Raw genomic sequence first — 24,751 nt, 5'->3', positions numbered from 1 at the left:
CTCAGTTCACAAACACATGAAGACAACACACACATTAGTTCATCACACCAAGCAACACACACACATATTAGTTAACACATTCCCAGTTCCACTGCGGACTTTTTCGCGGAGGCTATTCCTTCCGCGGGCCTTGTACCCTCTTACTCCGTGGAGTATTCTACTTTAGGGGACTATAACCCCAGGGACTCAAACCCACTACTCCGTAGAGTATTCTAATTTAGGGGACTATAACCCCAGGGACTCAAACCCAGTACTCAAAAGAGTATTCTAATTTAGGAGGACTCGAACCTCCAGGGACTCAAACCCACTAGAATTCGGGGATCGTCACCTCCCCGGGCCTCAAACCCAGCATGTGTCCCAGACACTCTGATACCTCGTCAGGTTACCAGTGGGGTCCGCCACGACCAACGAGAGTCCGCTTTAATCTAAACTATGCCCTTTTTCTCTTCACAATTCAAGTTATCTTATTCTCTTCCTCCTTTTACTGATTTCCTTGCACTTCAGCCAGGCCAGGACACAAATTTTAGAATTTTCAATATGCAGAGTTTGACAAAGCAGGTTCTGCTTACCTTTTTTGTTGTGCCGGCTTGTGTCCTGATCCTGTTTCTCGTGAAGAAATCCTCAGGTCCGAATTTTACTCTATCTGTCTTTCACCACATCCCGGACGAGCCCCCAAAACTGTTGAGCGCGGCCTAAAACACCGCCTCACCCGAGTCCGTTGATGTAGTAAAAGACCAGCCAGAGAATTGAGGAAAAGAATAAGCATTTATTACACAGTCTGCAGAGAGTGGAGATCAGCTCAGTATAATATCAATAGCAAATATCAGAACAGATCTAACTCGTGTCTAGGGGTTTCAGTGTTATAAGCCTGTGTTTCGCTATGCCTACTGATGGGTATGTGTTGTTCGTATCTGTCACTAATTGGCTAATGATATGTGTGGTGGCCGCATGCACAGCGTGTGATCAACGCTAGGATTGGCTCTCCGTCCGCATGCATAGCCTGTGATGACTCCCATGTCTTGACGGGAACGTCCTTGAGCATCTCCCCTATCTTACGTGTTTGCACAAATAGAGTTATTTTGTCACAGTATGTAGTTATGGCTGGCTCCCGTTATCTATCTGTGTCTGCCTGTGTGTGTGTGTGTAAAGTGTGACTATCTGTATGAGTCAGCCCGCACATGATCACATAGTTAAGCAAGTATAATAGTGTCCTGGCCCGTACGCACATCAGTAGTACCGTCTGTATATTCACAGGTGCAAAGTCGATGACTTTGGAAGAGGATTTGAAGATTTTCCCATTTACTTCAGTGTTAAATTTTGTTTAGAAAAAGCCGAATTTCTAAAGAAGTTGAAAAGTTAAAAAGCAAAAAAGTACAAGGTTGGAATAGCTTAAAAAATTCCCCATAAGGATGAATGGGAAAACGCCTCCCAAACGCCTCCGATTTGAAAGAAAACTGTAATGGTTGTAGCTGAAATATCTATATGGTGAGTGAGAGGAGGAGTTGCTGAACGCGGTCATGTTGTTTTTATTTCTGGAAAGTGAGAAATGAAGGCACAGAAGTGAGTGAGAGAAAATGTACCGTCTGCTCTTCAGCAGAAATTTTGGCTCAAAATTAACATTGCGGCTTATGGAGGAACTGTTGGACTTCTTGTCGCTCTCGGGCTTCTAGATCCAAAACCGTAAGTCCCACATCTGAAATAAGACCATCAGATGAAAGCCCATAAGATTTCCTACATTTCTATGCATATATTGTCTATGTCAAGTAAAAGATGTGGGAACCAAATCGAGCTGAAGAGAATTTTTCTCCCTTTTTTCCCAGCTGTTCTACACTCTGGGCTGCGGCAGTGGGTGCGCGCTCACTCTAGCTGACGCAATACACACCCATTATAAAATGAGAAGAGGAGCTAAAAATCCTTCAAACTCAAACTGCGATGATTTCAAAACCATACAAGATTTTAAAAAACAGAATACAGCGCAAATAGTTCAAGGTGTTGTGAGTATTTTAAAGTTTGAATGGTGTCTCTAGCTCAAGGTATGAGGGAGAAGAAGAAAGTCGAGGAGTTTTGAAGAGGATTTGAAGCTTTTCCCATTTGCAGCAATGTTAAATTTTTTTTAAACAAAGCTTAATATTTGAAGAAGTTGAAAGGTTGAAAAGTTGAAAAGCACAAGGTTGAAAGAGCTTAAAAAGCTGAACATTTTCATGTTTGAATGGTTTCTATAGCTGAAGGTATGCTGAAGTTATAGCAGAATGAAATTTGAAAAAATCCCCATAAGGATGAATGGGAAAAATTTAGCAGAAAAAGCTGAATATTTCCAAAAGTATAAAAGGTAGAAAAAAGAAAAATACAAGCCATCATGTCCCAAAAAAGCTGAACATTTTGATGGTTGAATGGTTTTTATAGCAAAAAGTTTGTAGGAGGAGAAGCGAGCGAAAAAACGTACGGAAGAAGAATAATAATACTAGAAAAATTTGTATTTCCTACGAAAATACAGTGTGAATGCTGAAGGCTGAAATGCTCTTGGAAATCTGCTGAACGTCCTGGCGAAATGTTCAAAAAGTCGAAAAGCCAGAAAAGTTGCAAAGTTAAAGGCCGAAATAGGTTAAAAAGTTGAATATATTGATAGTTGAACAGTTCCATAGCTGAACAGGAAGGAAATGGTTGAAGGAGTCGAAATGGCAGAAAAATGAATATTCTAAGAAGATGAATACAGGAAAGTTGAAGAGGGCTGAAAGATTTTAAGAAGTGAAACATTTTCATAGCTAAACATGAAGTTGAATGTTTGAAGGAGTTGAAAAGGCAGGAAGATGAATATCTGAAAAGGTTGAAAAGCTGTAGCTTAAGAGGGCAGAACGAGTTTAAAAATGTGAAAAAAGACCAAAAAGTTGTAGAGTAAGACGGTAGAAAGAGTTTAAAAAGGTGAGAAAGGGTTGAAAAGGTGAAAGGATAAAGGAATAAAGAGCTTAAAATGGTTGCACACATGCTGGAGAAGGAGCAGAGCCAAAGATGAAAATGTCCCCATAAGGATGAATGGGAAAACACCTGACAAACCCCTGTGGTTTTTGAAAAAACTGTAATGGTTATCGCCAAATATTTATATGATGAGTAACAGGAGACATTGCTGAACGATGTGATATCGTTTATATTTCTGTAAAGAATATTTTAAAAAGATGAAAAGGCAGAAAGTCCAATATCTGAGGTTGAAAAGCTGTAGAGTAAGAGGGGTGAAAGAGCTTGAAAAGGTGAAAAAAGACTGGAAAGGCAGAAAAATTGTAGAGTAAGAGGGCAGAAAGAGCTTAAAAAGGTGTAAAAAGGCTGAAGAGGTGAAAAGTTAAATGCAGAGAGAGCTTAAAATGGCTGCACACATTCTGCTGCAGGAGCAAAGCCAAATATGTCCCCATAAGGAATGAATGGGGAAACACCTGACAAACTCCTGCTATCTTTGAAAAAACTGGAATGGTTATGGTCAAAATATTTATTTAATGAGTAACAGGAGACATTGTTAAACGAAGTGATGTTGTTTATATTTCTGGAAAGAATATTTTAAAAAGATCAAAAGGCAGAAAGTCCAATATCTGAAGACGTTGAAAAGCTGTAGCTTAAGAGGGCAGAACGAGCTTAAAAAGGTGAAAAAAAGACTGGAAAGGCAGAAAGATTGTAGAGTAAGAGGGCAGAAAGAGCTTAAAAAGGTGGAAAAAAGGTTGAAGAGGTGAAAGGATAAAGGCATAAAGAGCTTAAAAGTTGAACATTTTAATAGTTGAACGGTTTCAATAGCTGAAGGTATGCTGAAGTTATAGCAGAATGAAATTTGAAAAAATCCCCATAAGGATGAATGGGAAAAATTTAGCAGAAAAAGCTGAATATTAGCAAAAGTATAAAAGGTAGAAAAAAGAAAAATAGACGCCATCACGTCCTAAAAAAGCTGAACATTTTGATGGTTGAATGGTTTCTGTAGCAGCATTCACACTAAATAGTGTGAATGCCTTCAGCATTCACACTAACAATAGTGTGAATGCCTTCAGCATTCACACTAACTAGAAAAAATTGTATTTCCTGCGAAAATACAGTGTGAATGCTGAAGGCTGAAACGCTTTCGGAAATCTGTTGAACGTCCTGGCGAAAAGTTGAAAAAGTCGAAACGTTGGGAAAAAAAAGTTGAACATATTGATAGTTGAACAGTTCCACAGCTGAACAAGAAGCAGAATGGTTGAAGGAGTTGAAAGGGCAGAAAGATGAATATTTTAAGAAGATGAAGAGACAGAAAAGTTGAAGAGGGCTCAAAGAGTTTAAAAAGTGTAACATTTTCATAGCTGAATATGAAGTTGAATGTTTGAAGGAGCTGAAAAGGCAGGAAGATGAATATCTGAAACGGTTAAAAAGCTTAAGAGGGCTGAAAATGCTTTTAAAGGTGAAAAAATACTGGAAAGGCAGAAAAGTTGTAGAGTAAGAGGGCAGAAAGAGCTTAAAATGGGTGCACACGTGCTGGAGCAGCAGCAGAGCTGAAGATGACAATGTTCCCATGAGAATGAATGGGCAACCGCCTGCCAAACTGTGATGAATAACAGGAGAGATTGCTGAACACGGTGATGTCCTTTAAATTTCTGTAAACAATATTTTAATAAGATGAAAAAGGCAGAAAGATGAATATCTGAATAGGTTGAAAAGCTGTAGAGTAAGAGGGATGAAAGAGCTTAAAAAGGTGAAAAAAGACTGGAAAGGCAGAAAAGTTGTAGAGTAAGAGGGCAGAAAGAGCTTTAAAAGGTGGAAAAAGGCAGAAGAGGTGAAAGAATAAAGGCATAAAGAGCTTAAAATGGTTGCACACATGCTGGAGAAGGAGCAAGTATGAAGGACAGGAAAAGGTCTGAAAGAAGGTCTGAAAGAAGGTCTGAAAGGTCTGAAGGTCTGAAAGAACTCAAAAAGATGAAAAATGGCTGAAAAGTTTAGAGGTGAAAGGCTAAAAGAGCTTAAAAGGGTGAACATTTTGATAGCTGAACATAAAATTGAATGTTTTAAAGAGTTGAAAAGGCAGAAAGATGAATATCTGAAAAAGCTGAGAAGGCCGAGAAGCTCTGGAGTAAGGGGGGTGAAAGAGCCTAAAAAGGTGAATAAAGAGTGAAAAGTTATAGAGTAAGAGATCAGACAGAGCATAAAAAGGTGAAAAAAGACAGAAAACGTGGAAATGTAAATGCAAAGAGGGCTTAAAATGGCTGCCCACATGCTGCAGCAGGAGCAGAGCCAAAGTCGAATATGTCCCCATAAGGAATGAATGGGAAAACGCCTCCCAAACTGATGCCATTTTAGAAAAAACTATGATAGTTATCACCAAAATATTGGTATGTGGAGTTACAGGAGGAGTTGCTGAATGCGGTCATGTTATTTATATTTCTAGACAGTGCGAAATGAGGGCACAAGGAGTTGGAATGACAGAAAGATGAATATTTTAAAAAGATGAAGAGACAGAAAAGTTGAAGAGGGCTGCAAGAGTTTAAAAAATGTAACATTTTCATAGCTGAACATGAAGTTGAATGTTTGAAGGAGTTGAAAAGGCAGGAAGATGAATATCTGAAAAGGTTGAAAAGCTGTAGCTAAAAAGGGCTGAACGAGCTTAGAAATGTGAAAAAAGACTGAAAAGGCCCAAAAGTTGTAGAGTAAGAGGGCAGAAACAGCTTAAAAATGTGAGAAAGGGTTGAAAAGGTGAAAGGATGAAGGAATAAAGAGCTCAAAATGGTTGCACAATTGCTGGAGCAGGAGCAGAGCCAAAGATGAAAAGGTGCCTTCAGCATTCACACTAATAAAGATAAATTCCAGAAGAACAATAGTGTGAATGCCTTCAGGATACGGGTCAGCTGCATTGCGGCTCCGATCTGGTTTTGTTCTGCCTTCTGGCAGTCCCCACCGGTTGCGGTTTAAGTCCGCCACAGTGCAGTAACGTTACGGTAGACAGCTGGCCGAGTTCCCGCGATAATCACATAATCACATGATCACTGGCGACCGCAGTTATAGGTCTGTGTTATCAAAAACAACAACACGAAGTGTTCCCGACCAAAGGATCAGCAGAAGAGCCTGTGTTTGTCTCTTTTGTGAGATGTGTGTGCTGGTGTCAACACGGAGTGTCTTATTTTGAAAAGTAACCGAATGTTGTTGTTATTTCGGAGCTTTACTACCAGTCTGCTCCATGCTAAATTCAGCTGAATTGCTGCGTCGTGCTCCGGCATCTCCTTCTCCTTCTTCCTGCTGAGTCCCACTGCCAGATGCGCGTTAGTGTTGTGTCGGTCGCGAACGTGTCGTTCGAACGAACAAATCTTTTCAGTGAATGAAGTGAACGGGATCACTTCATGGACTGATTCGTTCCTTTCTCAGTTCAGTTGAGCTCAGCTGCGAGCATGCCTGCCGGGAGTGGAACTGCTGTGACTCACTCAGAAGAACTGTCAGGACGTGATTCTCATTCGCGCTGTGATTCGTTCATTATTCATGAACCTACTGCACACAGAGAACTGATGCTGAGGACATGATTGTCGTTCTGTACTGAAAATGGCGCTGTGTCACTCACCCAGGGCAGAGGAGATGACAGTAACTGTACTGCTAAAATTAGCACCGTGTTGCTAACATCCGTGTAGCATCATTTTCAGTGATTTTACTGCACAGTAAATGTGATTCTCAGCAGCTGCCGTTGCGAACGTGATTCACGTCCATGCTGATTCAGTGACAGCGCGAACATGATTCACATCCTCAGCAGGTCGTTCGCAAACGAGGGATGCCAGGACGTGAATCACATTCTCCCTGTGATTCGTTCATGATTTGTGAACCTACTGCAGGCAGAGAACTGACGCTGAGGGCGTGATTCTTGTTCACATACTGTGCTGAAAGTGGCGCAGTGTCTCTCACTCATGATTCTACATGATTCACGCATAGACATATAAAGAGTAGACGCCGCGTCGAACGCTGCTGCCTGTTGGCGCTGATGAGAATCGGGGCGGCCATCTTGGGGCGATCACCCGTTCCACTCAGTGTAATCTGTTCAGCAGGCGCGATTAGGTGTCAGCGCATTTAATCAATCGTAACTCTGATATAGAAACTGATTTTCACGCGTTTTTTTTTTTTGCTGTAAACGTCATACATTATAGCTATGACACAGGACACATGGGCCGGCGTATTTTATTCATTATAAATGGATTAACAGTAATAGAATATTCTGATGTAGCCCTGTCTAAAATCAGTTAGGATACAGTGCATAAAATCCAATTCAAAGTATTCTAAAATGTTATATTAAAAAAAGTTCATAATATTAAAATGTATGGTTAAAATATGTGCTGGATAAAAAACTATAATATGTATAGTGTATTAAAAGACAATTTACAATTCAAAGATAAATATTCTAAAAAAGGTCAAGTTCATTAAGTTGAAGAGATGTGTGATTCAGAGAACGTGAGAGGAATAAGCAGTGTAAATGCAAGTGTAATCTAACATGTTATCTGTTTTGTGTCAATCATTTCATTCCTGTGTTCCTATTGGTTGTTATCTAACTCACGAGCCAATCAAGCTAAATTCATGGGGTGAGAGGCGGGACTAGTGGCGCAGGTTAGTTTGGTGCGTACGTGAGCATGCGAGAGACAGAGAGCCACGATCGATCAGCGAGCTAAGACGGAGGCATCGTGTGGGGAGCATTTAAGTTTTATTGTGGAGGTCGACTACCCGTTGTCCTGATATAAACTTCTGTGTGACCTGCAAGAGGTGAATATAATGTGTATGCCTGTATTTTGTGCTATATCTAACTGTTATAGTCTAATGACACTGTACTGGGTAAATGTGGTTAGTGACATGCTAGCTAGCGATAGCCGACAGTGCTAATGTGTTTTTATATCAACGTTCTGTCCTAAGATGTTAATGAAAGTTAAAGCGAGCTAATGCTAATTCAAAAAGAGATAGTGTTTTGTATTGTGGCTCAGTGTATGATAATATGCTTAAAGGAGACGGACGTTGGAGAAGGAGAGAGATTGAGACTGTCCAGACAGACGGCCCTGCTGTTTTTTATTCTTCCTCGTGACTCTGCTGCTGAGCGCCATCGCCCGTGTGTGTGCTGGAACTGTGACTGCCATTGCCCTTATGAGACTGCCATCGTTTCCCCTTTCTATCCCTACTAACAAACCATTGGATTCGTGAGTACTAACTGAAAACAGTTTGAAAGTGCACGTGCTTTTATTTTTGCTCAGTTGAGTGAAGCGGCCATTACAGTTTTTAGGCCCCACCGCACACAAGCCTCATCCATCAGGCCTGCAACGGGTTTGAGTTTATTTTCTGGTGTGTTGTATGTGAATGTGTGTGGGCCCACCGGTACAACAAAAGGTATTTTTGAAAAGTGAAAGAAGTGTTTTATTTTCTTATTTGAGGTATTCATTTTTATTATACAAGGGTACAAAGTGAAAGGCTTTTATTTTGAAACCAAAAGGGAAGTAACCTGTGAAAGAGCTGTGAACTTTGTCTATAACTTGTCTCTTTATGCCCTAATAACATATTTTCCTATTTTACTTTTTTTGTCAATTGTGTAAATAAATACCGGTGAGAGTTTATATTTAAAGTACAATTGTGGTGGTCCTTATTAAAATAGCATTATTGAAATAACATTCATTATTAAAGTAATATTCATTATTAAATTTAGTTGTATTTTCCTACAACGAGCCCAGGCCCAGTCTCATTGTATTAACCATTCTAGCTTTTCTTTTAACTACATGGGACCTGGGTTACATAAATGGAGGCACCGCTGGGATCTCAATTAACATAAAGTAAAAAAAAAAAATTGATAACATTGACCCCACAACTTTAAAGCTTTAATGTAAAAGTAACGTGCTAACAGTAATTAAAATCAAGTGCAATAATGGCAAGTCAAACAAGCAGTCCGTCACAAATGGAACTAATTAACTGGTGTAAAGGAGAGTCCGTAGAAGTAAAACATTCCCTCCTGTTATATGGAGTGCCTGAAGAGAGTTCTGAAAAAGACATTGAAGAAACAGCAGGGACCATCAAAGCATTGGGGAAAGTTAGAGTTAGGGGCAAAATGTTTAACCCTCAACAGCAATCACTCATGGTGCTATGTGAGTGTAGTGAAGAAATAGACCCCTCCAGAATTCCCCCTGAGATTATGCCTGTGAATGGCGGAAGCAGTTGGAAAGCTGTCTACTACATCGAGCTTCAGCTTGATAAATTTGAAGACAAATTGCTCACCTTTCTGCAAAGTGAAGGGAAAACATTGGAGGACATTCAAGATCTATGCACCCCCACCAAGGAGGGTAACAGCAACCCAGAAGACATCATCCGTGCGGTCGGTGATGTTTTGAACAGGAGCAACAAACAGTCTGACAGTCAGACATACAGACGTCTGCGGACATTTTCCGGGGTCAGTCCCACCCCCGCTGGAGAAGAGTCCTTAGACACTTGGTTGGAGCATGCAACACTCTTGATAACAGAAGGTGAGTGCTCAGACAAAGAGAAACGACGTCGGATATTGGAAAGTCTCAAAGGGCCCGCCTTTGAAATCATTCAAGCTGTGCGTCTGACTCAACCTGATGCTAGCCCCCATGAGTACATAGAGGCTATAGAGAGCATTTTTGGTACCGTAGAGACTGGAGAAGAACTATATTTGGCATTTAGAGCCCTTCGCCAACAGCCTGGTGAACATCTATCAGAGTTTCTGCGAAGATTAGAGAAATCTCTTGTCAAAGTAGTACGAGCAGGTGGCTTACCTGTTAGCGCTGCCAATAGTGCTCGCTTAGAACAGCTCATCAGAGGAGCCACCTCAGAGGTCATGTTGCTACAGCTGAAAATTAGGGAGCGGAGCAGTAATCCCCCTACCTTCCTGACCCTGTTACGAGAAGTAATGGAAGAGGAAGCCCGCCAGTCAGCCAAACAGAACCAAGTGGCACCCATGCGTCCCCAGCATGTACGCACTGTCCAAGCAGAAAAAGAAACAGAACCTGACTCAGCGTCTCAGAGTACACTGCAAGCCCAGATTCAAGAGTTGAGAGCGCAGTTAGCAGAAAGAAACAACTCATGGCCACAGTCGTCATCTGATGATTCCTTTAAAGGTCCGAAAGAGAAAACAAAGCAGAAAAATGAGTCGCAGAGTGAGCTACAATCACTAAGAAAACAAGTGCAAACCCTAGAAAGTAAGATTAGTGTAATGGCAGTGAAATACACATCAGATCCCCCACGAGAACACACACCACAGCCCCACCGATACAAAGCCGCTCCAGGTAACAAGTCTGCTCCTCCCAAAGTGCCATCTTCCAAAGACAATGATGAGTACTTTTGCTACCGGTGTGGGGAAAATGGTCACATAGCTCCTAGATGCACTGCACCTGAGAACTCCCAGAAAGTTATTCGAAAGCTCATACGCTTGGTGCGAGGTTCCCCTGGCCCCAAACAAGAGAGCCCAAAGCCCGCTGCTGAAGAGCAGTGTGTAGCTAGAGTAAACAAAGTTGAAGTCCCAGAGAATAACACTGTCCTACCTGAGGGTCTTGTAGGTCCATCCTTTATCCATACCATCAAAGTCAATGATGTGGTCTGCGATGCTCTCATTGATAGTGGGTCTAATGTGACTATCATTTTTGAAAACTGGTTTGATGAACACTTACCGGGTGTCCCCCTAAACCCCCTCTCTGGCCTTGGCCTATGGGGTCTCGCTGACTCAAAGTATCCTTACAAAGGCTACGTTGTTGTAGAGATGGAGTTCCCTGAGGAGATCACTGGTGTGTCAGGACCGATAGAAGTGCTCGCATTGATTTGTCCAGAGCTAAAAAACCAACAACAGACCCCTGTGCTGGTCGGAACCAATACATCTCTGTTCCGCCGCCTATGGGAGCTGGTTAAGACAAAGAGTGATAAGCATACTGTGCACTCCATGCGAATCCAGTCTGTGTACGCCCCTGTTAATGCGCAAGAACAGCTAGCCAAGAATGAAGTCTTGGGCCAGCTAAAGTGGAAAGGCCCCGGTCCACTCTCGATAGCTCCAGGAGCACAGTACTATGCAACCTGCAAAGTGGAAAGACTGAGTGCTCCATCCAAAGACCTTGTGCTGATTGATGCACCCACAGCCCAGTTACTCCCTGCCAGTGTGCTGGTAAAACCTGGTGTGCTCTCAGATGCTGATATTGACAGCAACAGTTTCACTGTGCTCATGCAGAATGAGTCCAAGAAAACAACCTCTATCCCAGTGGGGACTGTAGTTGCCGAAATGTATGCTGTGGACACAGTTACCCCAGTCCAGCCGTCCGACCTCGCAGCTGAAACCCTGGACCCAAGCCTCTTCAATTTCGGGAATTCCCCTATCCCCGAGGAGTGGAAGAGTCGGCTTCAGCAGAAGTTAGCTGAAAGGCGGAATGTTTTCTCGTTGCATGAATGGGATGTTGGCTTGGCTAAGGGAGTTGAACACCGCATACGCCTGCATGACCCCCGATCCTTCAGAGAAAGGTCAAGGAGACTAGCTCCTGCAGACATTGACGATGTAAGGCGACATATACAGCAGCTGCTGGCCGCTGGAATCATCACCGAGTCCCGCAGTCCCTACGCCTCACCAATCGTCGTAGTCCGGAAGAAGAACGGGACTATAAGAATCTGTATAGACTACAGAACGCTCAACAACCGCACCACACCAGACCAGTACACAATGCCACGCATCGACGACGCCCTGGATTCCTTGGCAGGTAGCCAATGGTTCTCAGTGCTGGATCTGCGTAGTGGCTACTACCAGATAGAGATGGCTGAAGAGGATAAAGAAAAGACAGCATTTATTTGTCCTCTTGGTTTCTATCAATTTGAGCGCATGCCACAGGGCATCACAGGAGCGCCAGCCACATTTCAGCGCGTGATGGAGAAAGCTGTCGGAGATATGCATCTTCTGGAAGTCCTTGTGTACTTGGACGATATCATTGTGTTTGGCAAAACACTCGAAGAGCATGAGCAACGTCTTCTCAAAGTGCTGGATAGGCTAGAGGAGATCGGGTTAAAAGTGTCTATTGACAAATGTCAATTCTGCCAGCCTCAGGTTAAGTACGTGGGTCATATTGTTTCTGTCGATGGGATAGCTACAGATCCAGAGAAGGTTGAAGCCGTCAAACATTGGAAAGCACCCACTCACCTGAAGCCTCTCAAGTCCTTTCTCGGATTCTGCAGTTACTACCGGAGGTTTATCGCAAACTACTCCGCCATCGTTCGTCCTCTTTCTGAGCTCACCAAGGGATATGCCCCCACGTGGCAAGGCCCCAAACCCAAAAAGAGTGTGGACTCAGTCAAAGACTATTTCAAACCATCAGAGCCCTTTGGAGATCGTTGGACTCCAGCCTGTCAGGAAGCCTTTGAGCGGATCCGTGACTGTTTGATCAACGCCCCTGTGTTGGCATTCGCTGACCCCACCAAGACCTACATCTTGCATGTTGACGCCAGTATGAATGGGTTAGGCGCTGTCCTAAACCAGGAATATCCTGAGGGCCTTCGGCCTGTAGCGTTTGCCAGTCGGAAGCTTAAAGACTCAGAGCATAACTATCCAGTCCATCAGTTGGAATTTCTGGCACTAAAATGGGCTGTCGTGGACAAGTTTCATGACTACTTGTATGGTGCCAAGTTTATTGTAAGAACTGACAACAACCCATTAACATATGTGTTGACCTCTGCCAAACTCAGTGCTGTTGGACACCGTTGGCTCGCCGCCCTTGCTACCTATGATTTCACCATCCAGTATCGTCCTGGGAGGCAAAACATCGATGCTGACCTGCTGTCTCGACAGTACACTTCAGACGAGGCTAAAGAATGGACAAGTGTCCCACCTGATGGCATCAAAGCCCTCTGCAAACGTGCCTGCATCAGTCAAGAAACAGATGTGACTGACAGATTGGTGGATCAGCTGGGAGCTCCTGCCACAGCAGTACCAGAAGCCTATGTGTTCCCAGTGAACCTTAGCTTAAACACCCTTGACCAGCTGAGCCCAAAGGATATCCAGGCAGCACAAGATATGGACCCAGCAATTGGGCCACTGAAGAAAGCCATGGAGAAGAAAAAAGTGCTGACTCGCTCCCAAAATGATTCGCCTGAGACTGTGTTGTTGCTAAGAGGAAGCCGCAAGTTGGAGTTGAAGGACGGATTACTCTACAGAGTAAGAGAGAAAATGTGTGGAAAACAGATCAAACAACTTGTCTTGCCCGCAAGATACCGACCGATGGTGTTAAGATCTTTGCATGATGAATGTGGACACATGGGAGTGGAGCGCACTACTGAACTGGTCAAAGACAGATTTTATTGGCCGCGAATGACAGCTGAGGTTGAGGAGTTCATTCGAACCTGTGGAAGATGTATCTCCAGGAAGACACTCCCTCAGCATGCCGCGCCCTTGAATCAAATAACAAGTAATGGTCCTTTAGATTTAGTATGTATAGACTTTCTGCAGCTAGAGCCTGACTCTAAAGGTGTTACTAATGTGTTAGTAGTGACAGATCATTACACACGCTACGCACAAGCGTTTGCCACCAAAGATCAAAAGGCAATCACTGTTGCAAGAGTATTGTGGGAGAAGTATTTTGTGCACTACGGCCTACCTGCGCGGATACACTCAGATCAGGGCCGAGATTTCGAAAGTCGACTGATCAAAGAGCTCCTGTCCATGCTTGGGGTTCGGAAGTCACGCACATCCCCCTACCACCCTCAAGGAGATGCGCAACCAGAAAGGTTCAATCGAACGCTCCTTGCAATGCTTGGTACCCTGGACACTGTGAAGAAACAATGCTGGAGCCAGCATATCACCTACCTGGTACATGCGTACAACTGCACAAGAAATGATTCCACAGGATACTCACCATATCAGCTCATGTTTGGGAGAGAAGCTAGGTTGCCCATTGACATCTGTTTTGGAATCTCGCCAAATGGTGAAAGTGAGTCCTCTTACCAGCAGTACATTACCAGGATGAGAAAGGAGTTGCAAAAAGCTTATCAACTAGCATCTGACGCTGCTACAAAGAGTCACCTGAAAAACAAAGCACGCTATGACAATCGTGTGAGAGACTTACCTTTGGAGAAAGGAGACAGGATCCTCATTCAGAATGTGGGCCTAAAAGGAAAGCATAAACTTCAAGATCGATGGAAATCAACGCCGTATGTTGTTTTGGAGAAGCTGCCCAACCTGCCAGTCTACAAGGTCAAACCAGAGCATGGTCCAGGTGTCGTCAAAACTCTCCATCGAGACCACCTGTTGCCTATCGGATACATGGTCAGGATGTCAAACCTGCCAGATGACAAGGAACTCACTCGGAGACCCGTCACAAGAGCTCAGCTTACTCAGCAACATCGAGCAACCAAGTCTACTGACCCAGTAGAGGAAAGTGATGCCGAGTCATCAGGCTCAGAGTTTGAGACGGTCCATAATTCACCTGATTTTGATGTGGAGGAAATTCAGAGACAGCTGGCAGCTGAAAATCAAACCTCGGACGAGGATGAAAGATCTGAAGAAGAACACTGTGAAGCTACAGAAAATCAACAGCTCACAGAAACAGAGTATGAGGAATTGTCTGAGGGTGTTGAACCTACTCAGTCAGACTCAGACGTCAGAGAAACAAATAATGATTCTGTGGAAGAACAAGATGTAGAAAGTAGAGCAAGCTCACCTATGTCAAACAGGATCAGGAATGAAAAACCTTCTAAAAACCAAAGAAATGAGAGTGAGGAATCGTCCACAGTCAGAAGATCTCGGAGACAACCGAAACCAACTGTGAGATTAACCTATGAAAAGCCTGGTCAACAATCCTGTGAACCAGTTACCATTATGCACCATGGTATGGTCATTCAACTCAAGTTAAACCCTCCAGACCAAGTCACTGAACCAAGAAAAAGGTGCAGAACATCTAAAAGGCGTGAAGAGGAAAAAGAAATAAGGGATCACTCTTCCAAGTCAAAGAGAGAAAAAAAAAAGGTGTGATGAGGACATCTACACGGTCAGAAGGGGGAGGGTGTAGCCCTGTCTAAAATCAGTTAGGATACAGTGCATAAAATCCAATTCAAAGTATTCTAAAATGTTATATTAAAAAAAGTTCATAATATTAAAATGTATGGTTAAAATATGTGCTGGATAAAAAACTATAATATGTATAGTGTATTAAAAGACAATTTACAATTCAAAGATAAATATTCTAAAAAAGGTCAAGTTCATTAAGTTGAAGAGATGTGTGATTCAGAGAACGTGAGAGGAATAAGCAGTGTAAATGCAAGTGTAATCTAACATGTTATCTGTTTTGTGTCAATCATTTCATTCCTGTGTTCCTATTGGTTGTTATCTAACTCACGAGCCAATCAAGCTAAATTCATGGGGTGAGAGGCGGGACTAGTGGCGCAGGTTAGTTTGGTGCGTACGTGAGCATGCGAGAGACAGAGAGCCACGATCGATCAGCGAGCTAAGACGGAGGCATCGTGTGGGGAGCATTTAAGTTTTATTGTGGAGGTCGACTACCCGTTGTCCTGATATAAACTTCTGTGTGACCTGCAAGAGGTGAATATAATGTGTATGCCTGTATTTTGTGCTATATCTAACTGTTATAGTCTAATGACACTGTATTGGGTAAATGTGGTTAGTGACATGCTAGCTAGCGATAGCCGACAGTGCTAATGTGTTTTTATATCAACGTTCTGTCCTAAGATGTTAATGAAAGTTAAAGCGAGCTAATGCTAATTCAAAAAGAGATAGTGTTTTGTATTGTGGCTCAGTGTATGATAATATGCTTAAAGGAGACGGACGTTGGAGAAGGAGAGAGATTGAGACTGTCCAGACAGACGGCCCTGCTGTTTTTTATTCTTCCTCGTGACTCTGCTGCTGAGCGCCATCGTCCGTGTGTGTGCTGGAACTGTGACTGCCATTGCCCTTATGAGACTGCCATCGTTTCCCCTTTCTATCCCTACTAACAAACCATTGGATTCGTGAGTACTAACTGAAAACAGTTTGAAAGTGCACGTGCTTTTATTTTTGCTCAGTTGAGTGAAGCGGCCATTACAGTTTTTAGGCCCCACCGCACACAAGCCTCATCCATCAGGCCTGCAACGGGTTTGAGTTTATTTTCTGGTGTGTTGTATGTGAATGTGTGTGGGCCCACCGGTACAACAAAAGGTATTTTTGAAAAGTGAAAGAAGTGTTTTATTTTCTTATTTGAGGTATTCATTTTTATTATACAAGGGTACAAAGTGAAAGGCTTTTATTTTGAAACCAAAAGGGAAGTAACCTGTGAAAGAGCTGTGAACTTTGTCTATAACTTGTCTCTTTATGCCCTAATAACATATTTTCCTATTTTACTTTTTTTGTCAATTGTGTAAATAAATACCGGTGAGAGTTTATATTTAAAGTACAATTGTGGTGGTCCTTATTAAAATAGCATTATTGAAATAACATTCATTATTAAAGTAATATTCATTATTAAATTTAGTTGTATTTTCCTACAACGAGCCCAGGCCCAGTCTCATTGTATTAACCATTCTAGCTTTTCTTTTAACTACATGGGACCTGGGTTACACTGATGTATGATATATGTTATGTATGATAGGTATTTTGCAAACACTATACACAACAGAAATCATATAGGCTCTCTCTCTCTCTCTCTCTCTCTATATATATATATATATCTATATATATATCTATATATATATATCTATCTATATATATATATATTTACACACACACACACATATATTATAGATACGTTTATATATCAGAGAAAATTAAAAATATATAAATCATGTAGAGTATCAATATGTTCATATATATATTATATATACATTTATATATCAGAGAATATGAAAAAAATATAAGTCATATATATCTATCCATATATGTAATAGATACATTTATATATCAGAGAAAATGAAAAATATATAAATCATGTAGAGTATCAATATGATCCATATATAATATATATATATATATACATTTATATATCAGAGAATATGAAAAAAATATAAATCATATATATATCTATCCATATATGTAATAGATACATTTATATATCAGAGAAAATGAAAAATATATAAATCATGTAGAGTATCAATATGATTCATATATATATATATATATATATAGATATATATAGATATATATAGATATATATAGATATAGATATAGAGATAGATAGATAGATAGATAGATAGATAGATAGATAGATTTATATATCAGAGAATATGAAAATATATATAAATCATATATAGAGTATCAATATAACTCATATCAGGTCAATGAGTGAGAAATGAGAGAGAGAATCATGAGTGACTAAAACAAAACCTGGATAACAAATGGGGACGGGAAGGAAGTGGAATACCTCTTTCTTCATTCTTCTTAGTAGCCTACATTCATTCAACTCGGAGTAGAATGACCGCCCCAAGATGGCCGATTTTACTGTGCACAGACGACACTTTCACCGTATAATAATTTTAGTGCATGTATACCACTCAAATCAGCACTGCGTCTACGCGAATGAGCAACTTAGAGGAGGTGAAGAAAGAGTGTAAAATCAGGTAAGTAGTGGACATAGGAGAGACGAAAGTATACTGACAAGGTTGAGACCGGGACACTGTGCACTAAATCAAATGTTAAAAATGGATGGAAACACCTGACATGCTGGTGTGAGGGTTGTCAGATGGAAGAGTTGGTGGATGTAGAGAGAGCTGATGAAGAGTAGGTTGAGGGCATTGGGGGTTCAGGGACTCATATTAAGAGGGGTATTGAGTATGGGTGAGGGAGCACTGGTCAGGCTGTTGTTGGTGGGAAACAGGGGTCTTTTATAGGTTGTGAAGCAGTAGCAGGGACGGGGTAGTAACAGGGCATAGACAGAGATAGTAAATTGGTATTAGTTAAGGATACAGTGTGTGTGTGTGTGTGTGTGTGTGTGTGTGTGTGTATAGGTGGGTTTTAGATTATAAGCTTAACTGTATGATTCACACTTCTGAGCAGGAGGTGGCAGTAATGCACCATTAAACTGGATGCCGCAGAAGAAGATGTTTGTGTTTAAATTTAAGTACATTTTTTATGAATTCAAGTAAAGCTAAATGCTACAAGCTAATTATAGATGGCTTTTTATATAATTATATAATGGCTTTTTCTTTGTTTTTAGGTACTTTATTTTGACTCTTGTTGTTAGTCAGATTTGTAAGGCGAGGTGATAAAGAATTGCTCAAAGGAATAAAATTCATCAGACCATAACCAGTAAAAGCGTCATCAATTTCAACTGGCGCTACACAAAGTGTGCTGTGATCAGATTAAGAGCAGTATATACAGTAGTTGACTAGTGTGCACATATTTTTTTATTCAAGTGTAAATCATACAGAAATTAGAAAAATGCATTTCCTGCGAAAATGCAGTGTGAATGCTAAAGGCTGAAGCAAAATCTGCTGAATGTGCTGCCGAAAAGGTGGAAAGTTTAAGGCAGAAAGAGATTAAAATGGCTGCATACATGCTGCAGCAGGAGCACCCAGTGGAAACGAAAATTGGAAAAGAGATCTCAGTAGTGTCTCATTCATTTCTCACTATGAGAACTATGTGAGACCAAAGTGAGGCTGTGGCTGATTTCTCCTGTTTCTCAATTGTTTCTCCTGAGAAACAGGTGCAGAAAATTTCAACTTGGGCTCCCTTTAAGTTTCAAAGGAGATCTCCACTGTCACAACGCGGTGAGGGATGTCCTGTCTTGGGTTTTTGTCCTGTGAATTTCATGTTTATTTTGAAAAGTAACTCTCCTCTCGTTTCAGGTCACTTGCCCTTCCTCTTGTGTCCCCGGTCTGACGTCACCCCTGATCCTTGATTGTTTTCACCTGTGTTCCCCTTCCTCATGTGTATAAAGTCTTTGTCTTCCCCTGTCTGCGTCACAGAAGTATCTCGTCGTTAGTCGTGTATGGAAGCCTTATCCACAGTCTTGCATAGTAAATTTCCAGCTAAGTATTGTCAAGTTTTATTTTCTGAATTTGTTCTCTTTGGTTGATTTTTGTTTCTAACGTTTGTGGTTAGAGTTTTGGTTTTCAGTTTAGGACTTTGATAGCCTTCTGTTTTCCTCCATGTGGAGTGCTTTTTGTTGTACCTTTTATTATTTAGAGTAGATAATTTTCATAGCCTGAGAACTGACCTCTTCGGAGAAGTTTTTGTTTTCTATTTAAGTTTTATAGTCTTGAATTTAAGAATAGTGTAGATTCCTCCTTCGGGAGCGCTTTCCATTTTATGTGTTTGTCTTGTTCGTCTTGTCTGTCTCCATAGAAATTTTCATAGCCATTGATTTGTCATTCATACTAAAGAGCTACAGATCAGTAAAATAAAACCTGTCTTTACATCATCATTCTGCATCTGAGTTCTCTCTCCTTGTCTGAGCGTGACATCCTCAAGCTCTCAGTGAAGTTTCAGAATGTCTCCCCAGTGCTGGAAAGGAGAGGGTACTCAAGTCTCACCTATTGCTCCTAAGGAATTTTAGGAGAAACAAATGAGAAATGTTTGAGACCAAAAAAGACTACAATGAGACTGAAATGAGAACTCATTGAGCTCCTTTACGGCTCCATAACCATAAAGGAGCAAGCTTTGAGCAGTAAAATTTTCCTCTGGACAGAGCCAAAGTTGAAAATGTCCCCACAAGAATGAATGGGAAAACGGCTCCCAAACCCCTGCGATTTTTGTAGTATAATGGTTATTGCCAAAATATTTATATGATGAGTAACAGGAGACATTGCTGAATGTGGTGAATGTCATTTATGTTTCTGTAAAGCATATTTTAAAAAGATGAAAAGGCAGAGAAGCTGAAGAGGGAGTTGAAAAAGTTGAACATTTTGATAGCTGAATATGAAGCTGAATGTATGAAGGAGCTGAAAAGGAAGAAAGATTAATAGCTGAAAAGCTGTAGAGTAAGAGGGCTGAAAGAGCTTAAAAAGGTGAAAAAAGGCAGAAAAGTTGTAGAATAAGAGGGCAGAAAGCGCTTAAAAAGGTGAAAAAAGACTGAAAAGTTAAAGGCTGAAAGAGCTTAAAAAGGTGAACATTTTTATGCTGAACAAGAAGTTGGATGTTTAAAGGAGCTGAAAAGGCAGGTAAGATGAATACCTGAAAAGGCTGAAAAGCTGTAGCGTAAGAGGGCTGAAAGAGCTTAAGAAGGTAAAAAAAGACTGAAAAGGCTGAAAAGTACTAAGTAAGGTGAAAAGTTAAAGGCATAAAGAGCATTGTCTATGTAAAGTAAAAGATGTGGGATCCATACCCAGTGAGTGACCAGAGCAACCACAGGCAATGTTATCGCTTTTCGTGTGAATGCAGAGTAAAGATGATGTCATGCACTCTAGCTCATGCAATACACATGCATTCTTTGGCTACACACTCTGGAGAAGTAGCAGAGACGAAGATGAAAATGTCCCCATAAGAATGAATGGGAAAACACCTCCCAAACTCCTGCGATTTTTGAAAAAACTGTAATGGTTATCGCCAAAATATTTATATGTTGAGTGAGAGGAGACATGGCTAAACTCGGTCATGTCGTTTTTTAATTTCTGGAGAGTGAGAAATGAGGGCAGAGAAGCGAGCGACAAATCAGGTACCGTCTACTCTCCAGAAATTTAGGCTCAACATTGCGGCTTATAGGGGAGTTGCTGCAGTTCTTGTCACTCCAGGGCTTCCACATCCAAAACTGTAATTCCTACATCTGAAAGCCATCAAGATTTCCCACATTTCTATGCATATATTGTCAAGTTTTTCTTGAGTTGTTCCAGCTGCTCTTCACTCTAGTGATGATGTCACGCACTCTTGCTGACACTATACACACCCATTATGAAATCAGAAGACAGGCTTAAAATCCTAAAAACTAAAACTTTGATTATTTCAAAACCATGGAAGATTTTTAAAAACTGAAGACAGGCCCAATAGTTCAAGGTCTGCTGACTTGTTTAAAGTTGGAATGATGTCTTTAACTCAAAGTATGAGGGACAAGAAGAGGTTGAAAGGCGAGGATTTGAAGATTTTTCCATTTGCTTTAATGTTAAAGTTTTTTTGGAAAAAGCTGAATTTCTAAAAAAGTTTAAAGACTTTAAAAAGCTGAACATTTTAATAGTTGAACAGTTTCTATAGCTGAAGGTATTCTGAAGTTAGCAGAATGAAATTTGAAAAAATTCACATAAGGATGAATGGGAAAAATTTAGCAGAAAAAGCTGAATGTTTCCAAAAGTTAAAAGGTACAAAAAAAACGCAAGCAGTAATGTCCTTAAAAAACTGAACATTTTGATGGTTGAATAGTTTCTGTAGCACAAAAGTTGTAGGAAAAGGTGCGTGCCAAAAACGTACAGAAGAAGAATGATAAAGAAGATAAATTCCAGAAGAACAATAGTGTGAATGCCTTTAGCACCCACACTAATAATGTGTAGCTCAGTCCCAGGTTCGGCTGGTTTTAGTTGTCTTTATTTGTGCCTGTAGTATCACTGCAGCAGAGACAGAGCACGTGACTGGCCTGTCTCTGAGACTGCTAATTGGTCTGACAGGATGCAGCTGAGCCTCTCATTCTCAGCCTGCAGTGGCTCTGAAATCACACATTTCTGCAACAGTGAAGAACTGCATCGATGGTTACATTCAGTATACATTAACATAACTGACTGGCATTTAACTGTCTGTTAAATGTGTTGAGGGTTCTATGCAGCCTAAAGTATCCTGTCATTGTCAGAGGAGAGAAAATGGTTAAGTTTGTTGGGTGAGACATAAAGCTGAGAAGTAGGCCCTGATTGTTTATCTATTTATTGGCTACTTGCAGTGCTGAGTTCCTTCTCACTCCTGTCTGCCCTATCTGTTAACATTTAGTATGTCTTTGATAACTATCGATAAATATGATGACGTGATTTTCTTTAACCCCCATTGAAAAATCAAAAAAGAGGGAGGGAAAAAATGCACAGGGAAAAAAACTGCCCCTCATCTGTTATGTGTATCGTCTTCATGTCTGTGACATATTTTACAGATACAGACATTACAACTGTAGTGAGGTGTAACATCTTGCTTTAGCAATCAATGTTTGAGCAGCCACACTAACTGAAGTGGCGCATCTTCTAGATTATTACTATTACTAAATTTATTTTTACCGCAACATGCTTACTGTTCTTGGCGAAAATAGACCAAAAACAACCTACCTGCAGTCACAGACATCATCATACTGTGCTGCTCATAGAGGCATCAATTATTTTCTGATCTTTCACTCACCAGAAAAATAAATGCTACACTTTTGTTTTTGCTTGCATATTTCACAAGTTGAAGTAAAAGGTTTAAGAGAATAATTCACACAAATTTGTTAAAATCAGTGAAAGTGAGCACTCCTATGCCAAGATAATCCATCCCCATGACCCGTGTGGCCTATCAAGATGCTGATTAAAGAGTATGATTAGTGCACAGATGTGTGTTGGACTGGTCACAATTAAAGGGCACTCTAGAATGGACAGTTTTATCAAACAACACTACCAATGGGAATGTGTGTATTTGGCCTGATACTGTGTGTGATTTTAAATGGTTGCTTGTTTTTGTGTGTGAAGGAAGATGTGCAGCTACTTTGTAGAAGCTAATTAGGATACAAATAAGAAATTAAGAGCAAAGATTTAGTTATACTTGTGCTTTTCACTCCATCCATTATACCTGCTTACATGAGGCGTGGAGGAGCTGGAACTGATCCCAGCTGCCCTTTTTTTCTGTGAGGTCTAACCACTGCACTTCTATCAGTGAAAATTTTATTTGTCATTTATGAAAGAGCACTCTTAGCAACTGTGAATTAGCCTTTTCTTCCTCTCATCATAAATATATATTTCTTTGCAATGTACCAGTGCATTTATTTAAATACTAGCTTGAATACATCACAAAGTTACTTGTTGAACATGTTGTGAGAAAGCAATAACATTTGTCCAAGAAATTATTACCCCTGAGGCAAATTAGTTTGACTATTTACCCAGCGGCAAGTTGTGAAACGTCGGATTGTAGGGCTGCCCTGTATGGATTAGCTTGAGACTAATAGGCTTGAATTAGCTTCCAGTAAACTTCCAGAAAAACATAAAATCTGCAATATAAAAGCACGATAAATTTTTTTTACAGTTTTTCACTGGTCATGCATTTATGAAAGTCATTCCCTTATTGCTCTATGTATCTTCATGGAATGATTTAGATGGCAGAATTGTATTTCTTTTTAACAAATTATTACCATACTGTCCAACCAGGTAGAGACAATTGGGGATGCCTACATGGTAGTGAGCGGCCTACCTGAGAGGAACGGGGATAGACATGCCGACGAGATCGCCAAGATGGCTCTGGATCTGGTTGCAGCCGTTAGACAGGTCTCCATCCCTCACATGCCCAACCAGAGGCTGCAGCTCCGAGCTGGCATCCACACAGGTGAGAGGAACCGAAACTAGATTCACATTAAATTTGTGATGGACATTCAGTGTTCATTAAAATTCTGAATACCCAGTGAGCTTTCATCTTGTTCCACTGCAGCATAAATTATGATACAATTTGTCACGTCTCATAATCCATTGGGCACCATCGGCCCAACTTTTAAATGCACAAGTGAACACAGATTGTGTTGTTGTTTCCAAGCCATCTGATATTTTGGTTCATGTATGTACAGCAACACAAAGGGCTGGGTAAATTGGAATTATGATTAGAGAGTGTGGTGGTTGACAAATACATTCTCAGCCACCATCACATCACTGGTCTCATAGTTTGAAACAGCTCAGCCAATGACAGCAGCTCAACAAATGGAAAGATACTTCTTCAGGAAATCGTGTTGTTGCCTGGATGATACAGAGCATGTTGATGTGAACACACAGCATCACCAATCTATAGCCAGAGGCAGATGGTGTGGAGTTTAAACAATTAACTACAATGATGATGGAAGGAAATAATAAGAAATTGTTTGGTGACACACTTTATATAGTTATAGTATCCATCTATTTAAAGGCCCCATATTATTCGGTTTTTCATCAATTTCACACAGCTGTCAGAGGTCCAACAACACTGTATTTGAAATGCAGTGCCCCAAACCCGTTTGTGGTCCTGAATTTCAGCTATCACTGAGTGCTCAAGTGAGCTCTACTGAGCTCTACTGAGAGCAGGCTGTTTCTGTGCCTCCACATTTAAATGCTAATGAGCTTCGTCTGTCAACACCTGCCTTGCCTGCTACACACTCCTCTCAGGGAGAGGATGCCGCTTACGCTAGCGGTAGCATGCGTTAATGTTTTACAGTGGATGTATCACTATGGCTCGCTGAGATGCTGTTGTTCAACCATACCAGTTTGACCCAGATTCAGACCCAGAAGGAGAGACTGTGGCTTCAGCAGGACGTATTAGAATGGTTAGTGTGTCTGAATAATTTTAGTTTGTTCTATGTGCTGTTACACTTACTACCACGCAGCTAATGCTAACAGCTAGTGAAAGCTGTGTTTGTCTCCAACGCAGTCTTCAAACACTTGGACACTGTTCGCATCATCTCTGTCTCCAGTCTGCAGGTTTCCAGACTTTTTACTGTGACAACCAAGCTCCATCGCATTATTATTATTACTATTATTATTATTATTATTATTATTATTATAATTATAATTATTATTATTATTATTATTAACTCGCTTCAAACGCCATTGCATAGCAGACGAAGCAGAGCTAACTACTAAGCCAAGTCCCCGCTGACTTCACCGTACTTGTAGGCAACTGTAAATACTATCAAAACATGGCAACACTTACTTGTTGCTCGGGTGCAGTTGCTGGGTC

At 41.0% G+C, this 24,751-nt stretch overlaps 2 protein-coding genes across 10 annotated transcripts in view; both read left to right on the top strand.

Moving 5' to 3' along the window:
* LOC119022242 (atrial natriuretic peptide receptor 1) overlaps positions 1-24,751 on the top strand; it is an 83,964-nt gene that overhangs the window by 42,475 nt on the left and 16,738 nt on the right. For all 6 annotated transcript variants that reach the window (XM_037102889.1, XM_037102888.1, XM_037102885.1 and 3 more), the window contains one exon: positions 23,203-23,377. In XM_037102889.1, the coding sequence (XP_036958784.1) occupies positions 23,203-23,377 (175 nt within the window). The remainder of the gene's footprint in view (positions 1-23,202; positions 23,378-24,751) is intronic.
* Positions 7,203-16,370, top strand: LOC119022241. Of its 4 annotated transcripts, none has more exons than XM_037102882.1 (2): positions 7,203-7,731; positions 7,971-16,370. In XM_037102882.1, the coding sequence occupies exon 2, from the start codon at positions 8,873-8,875 to the stop codon at positions 14,951-14,953; it is 6,081 nt and encodes a 2,026-aa protein (XP_036958777.1). In that variant the 5' UTR covers positions 7,203-7,731; positions 7,971-8,872; the 3' UTR covers positions 14,954-16,370. The 4 variants fall into 4 exon arrangements, 2 of the variants coding, with proteins under 2 accessions (XP_036958777.1, XP_036958775.1); XM_037102880.1 differs by having other exon boundaries at positions 7,968-16,370; XR_005075867.1 differs by lacking the exon at positions 7,203-7,731 and having other exon boundaries at positions 7,804-15,520; positions 15,760-16,370.

The sequence above is a fragment of the Acanthopagrus latus genome, chromosome 7 (genome assembly GCF_904848185.1).
Source record: "Acanthopagrus latus isolate v.2019 chromosome 7, fAcaLat1.1, whole genome shotgun sequence".
NCBI lineage: Eukaryota > Metazoa > Chordata > Actinopteri > Spariformes > Sparidae > Acanthopagrus > Acanthopagrus latus.
This window is presented reverse-complemented; position numbering and strand designations above follow the sequence as displayed.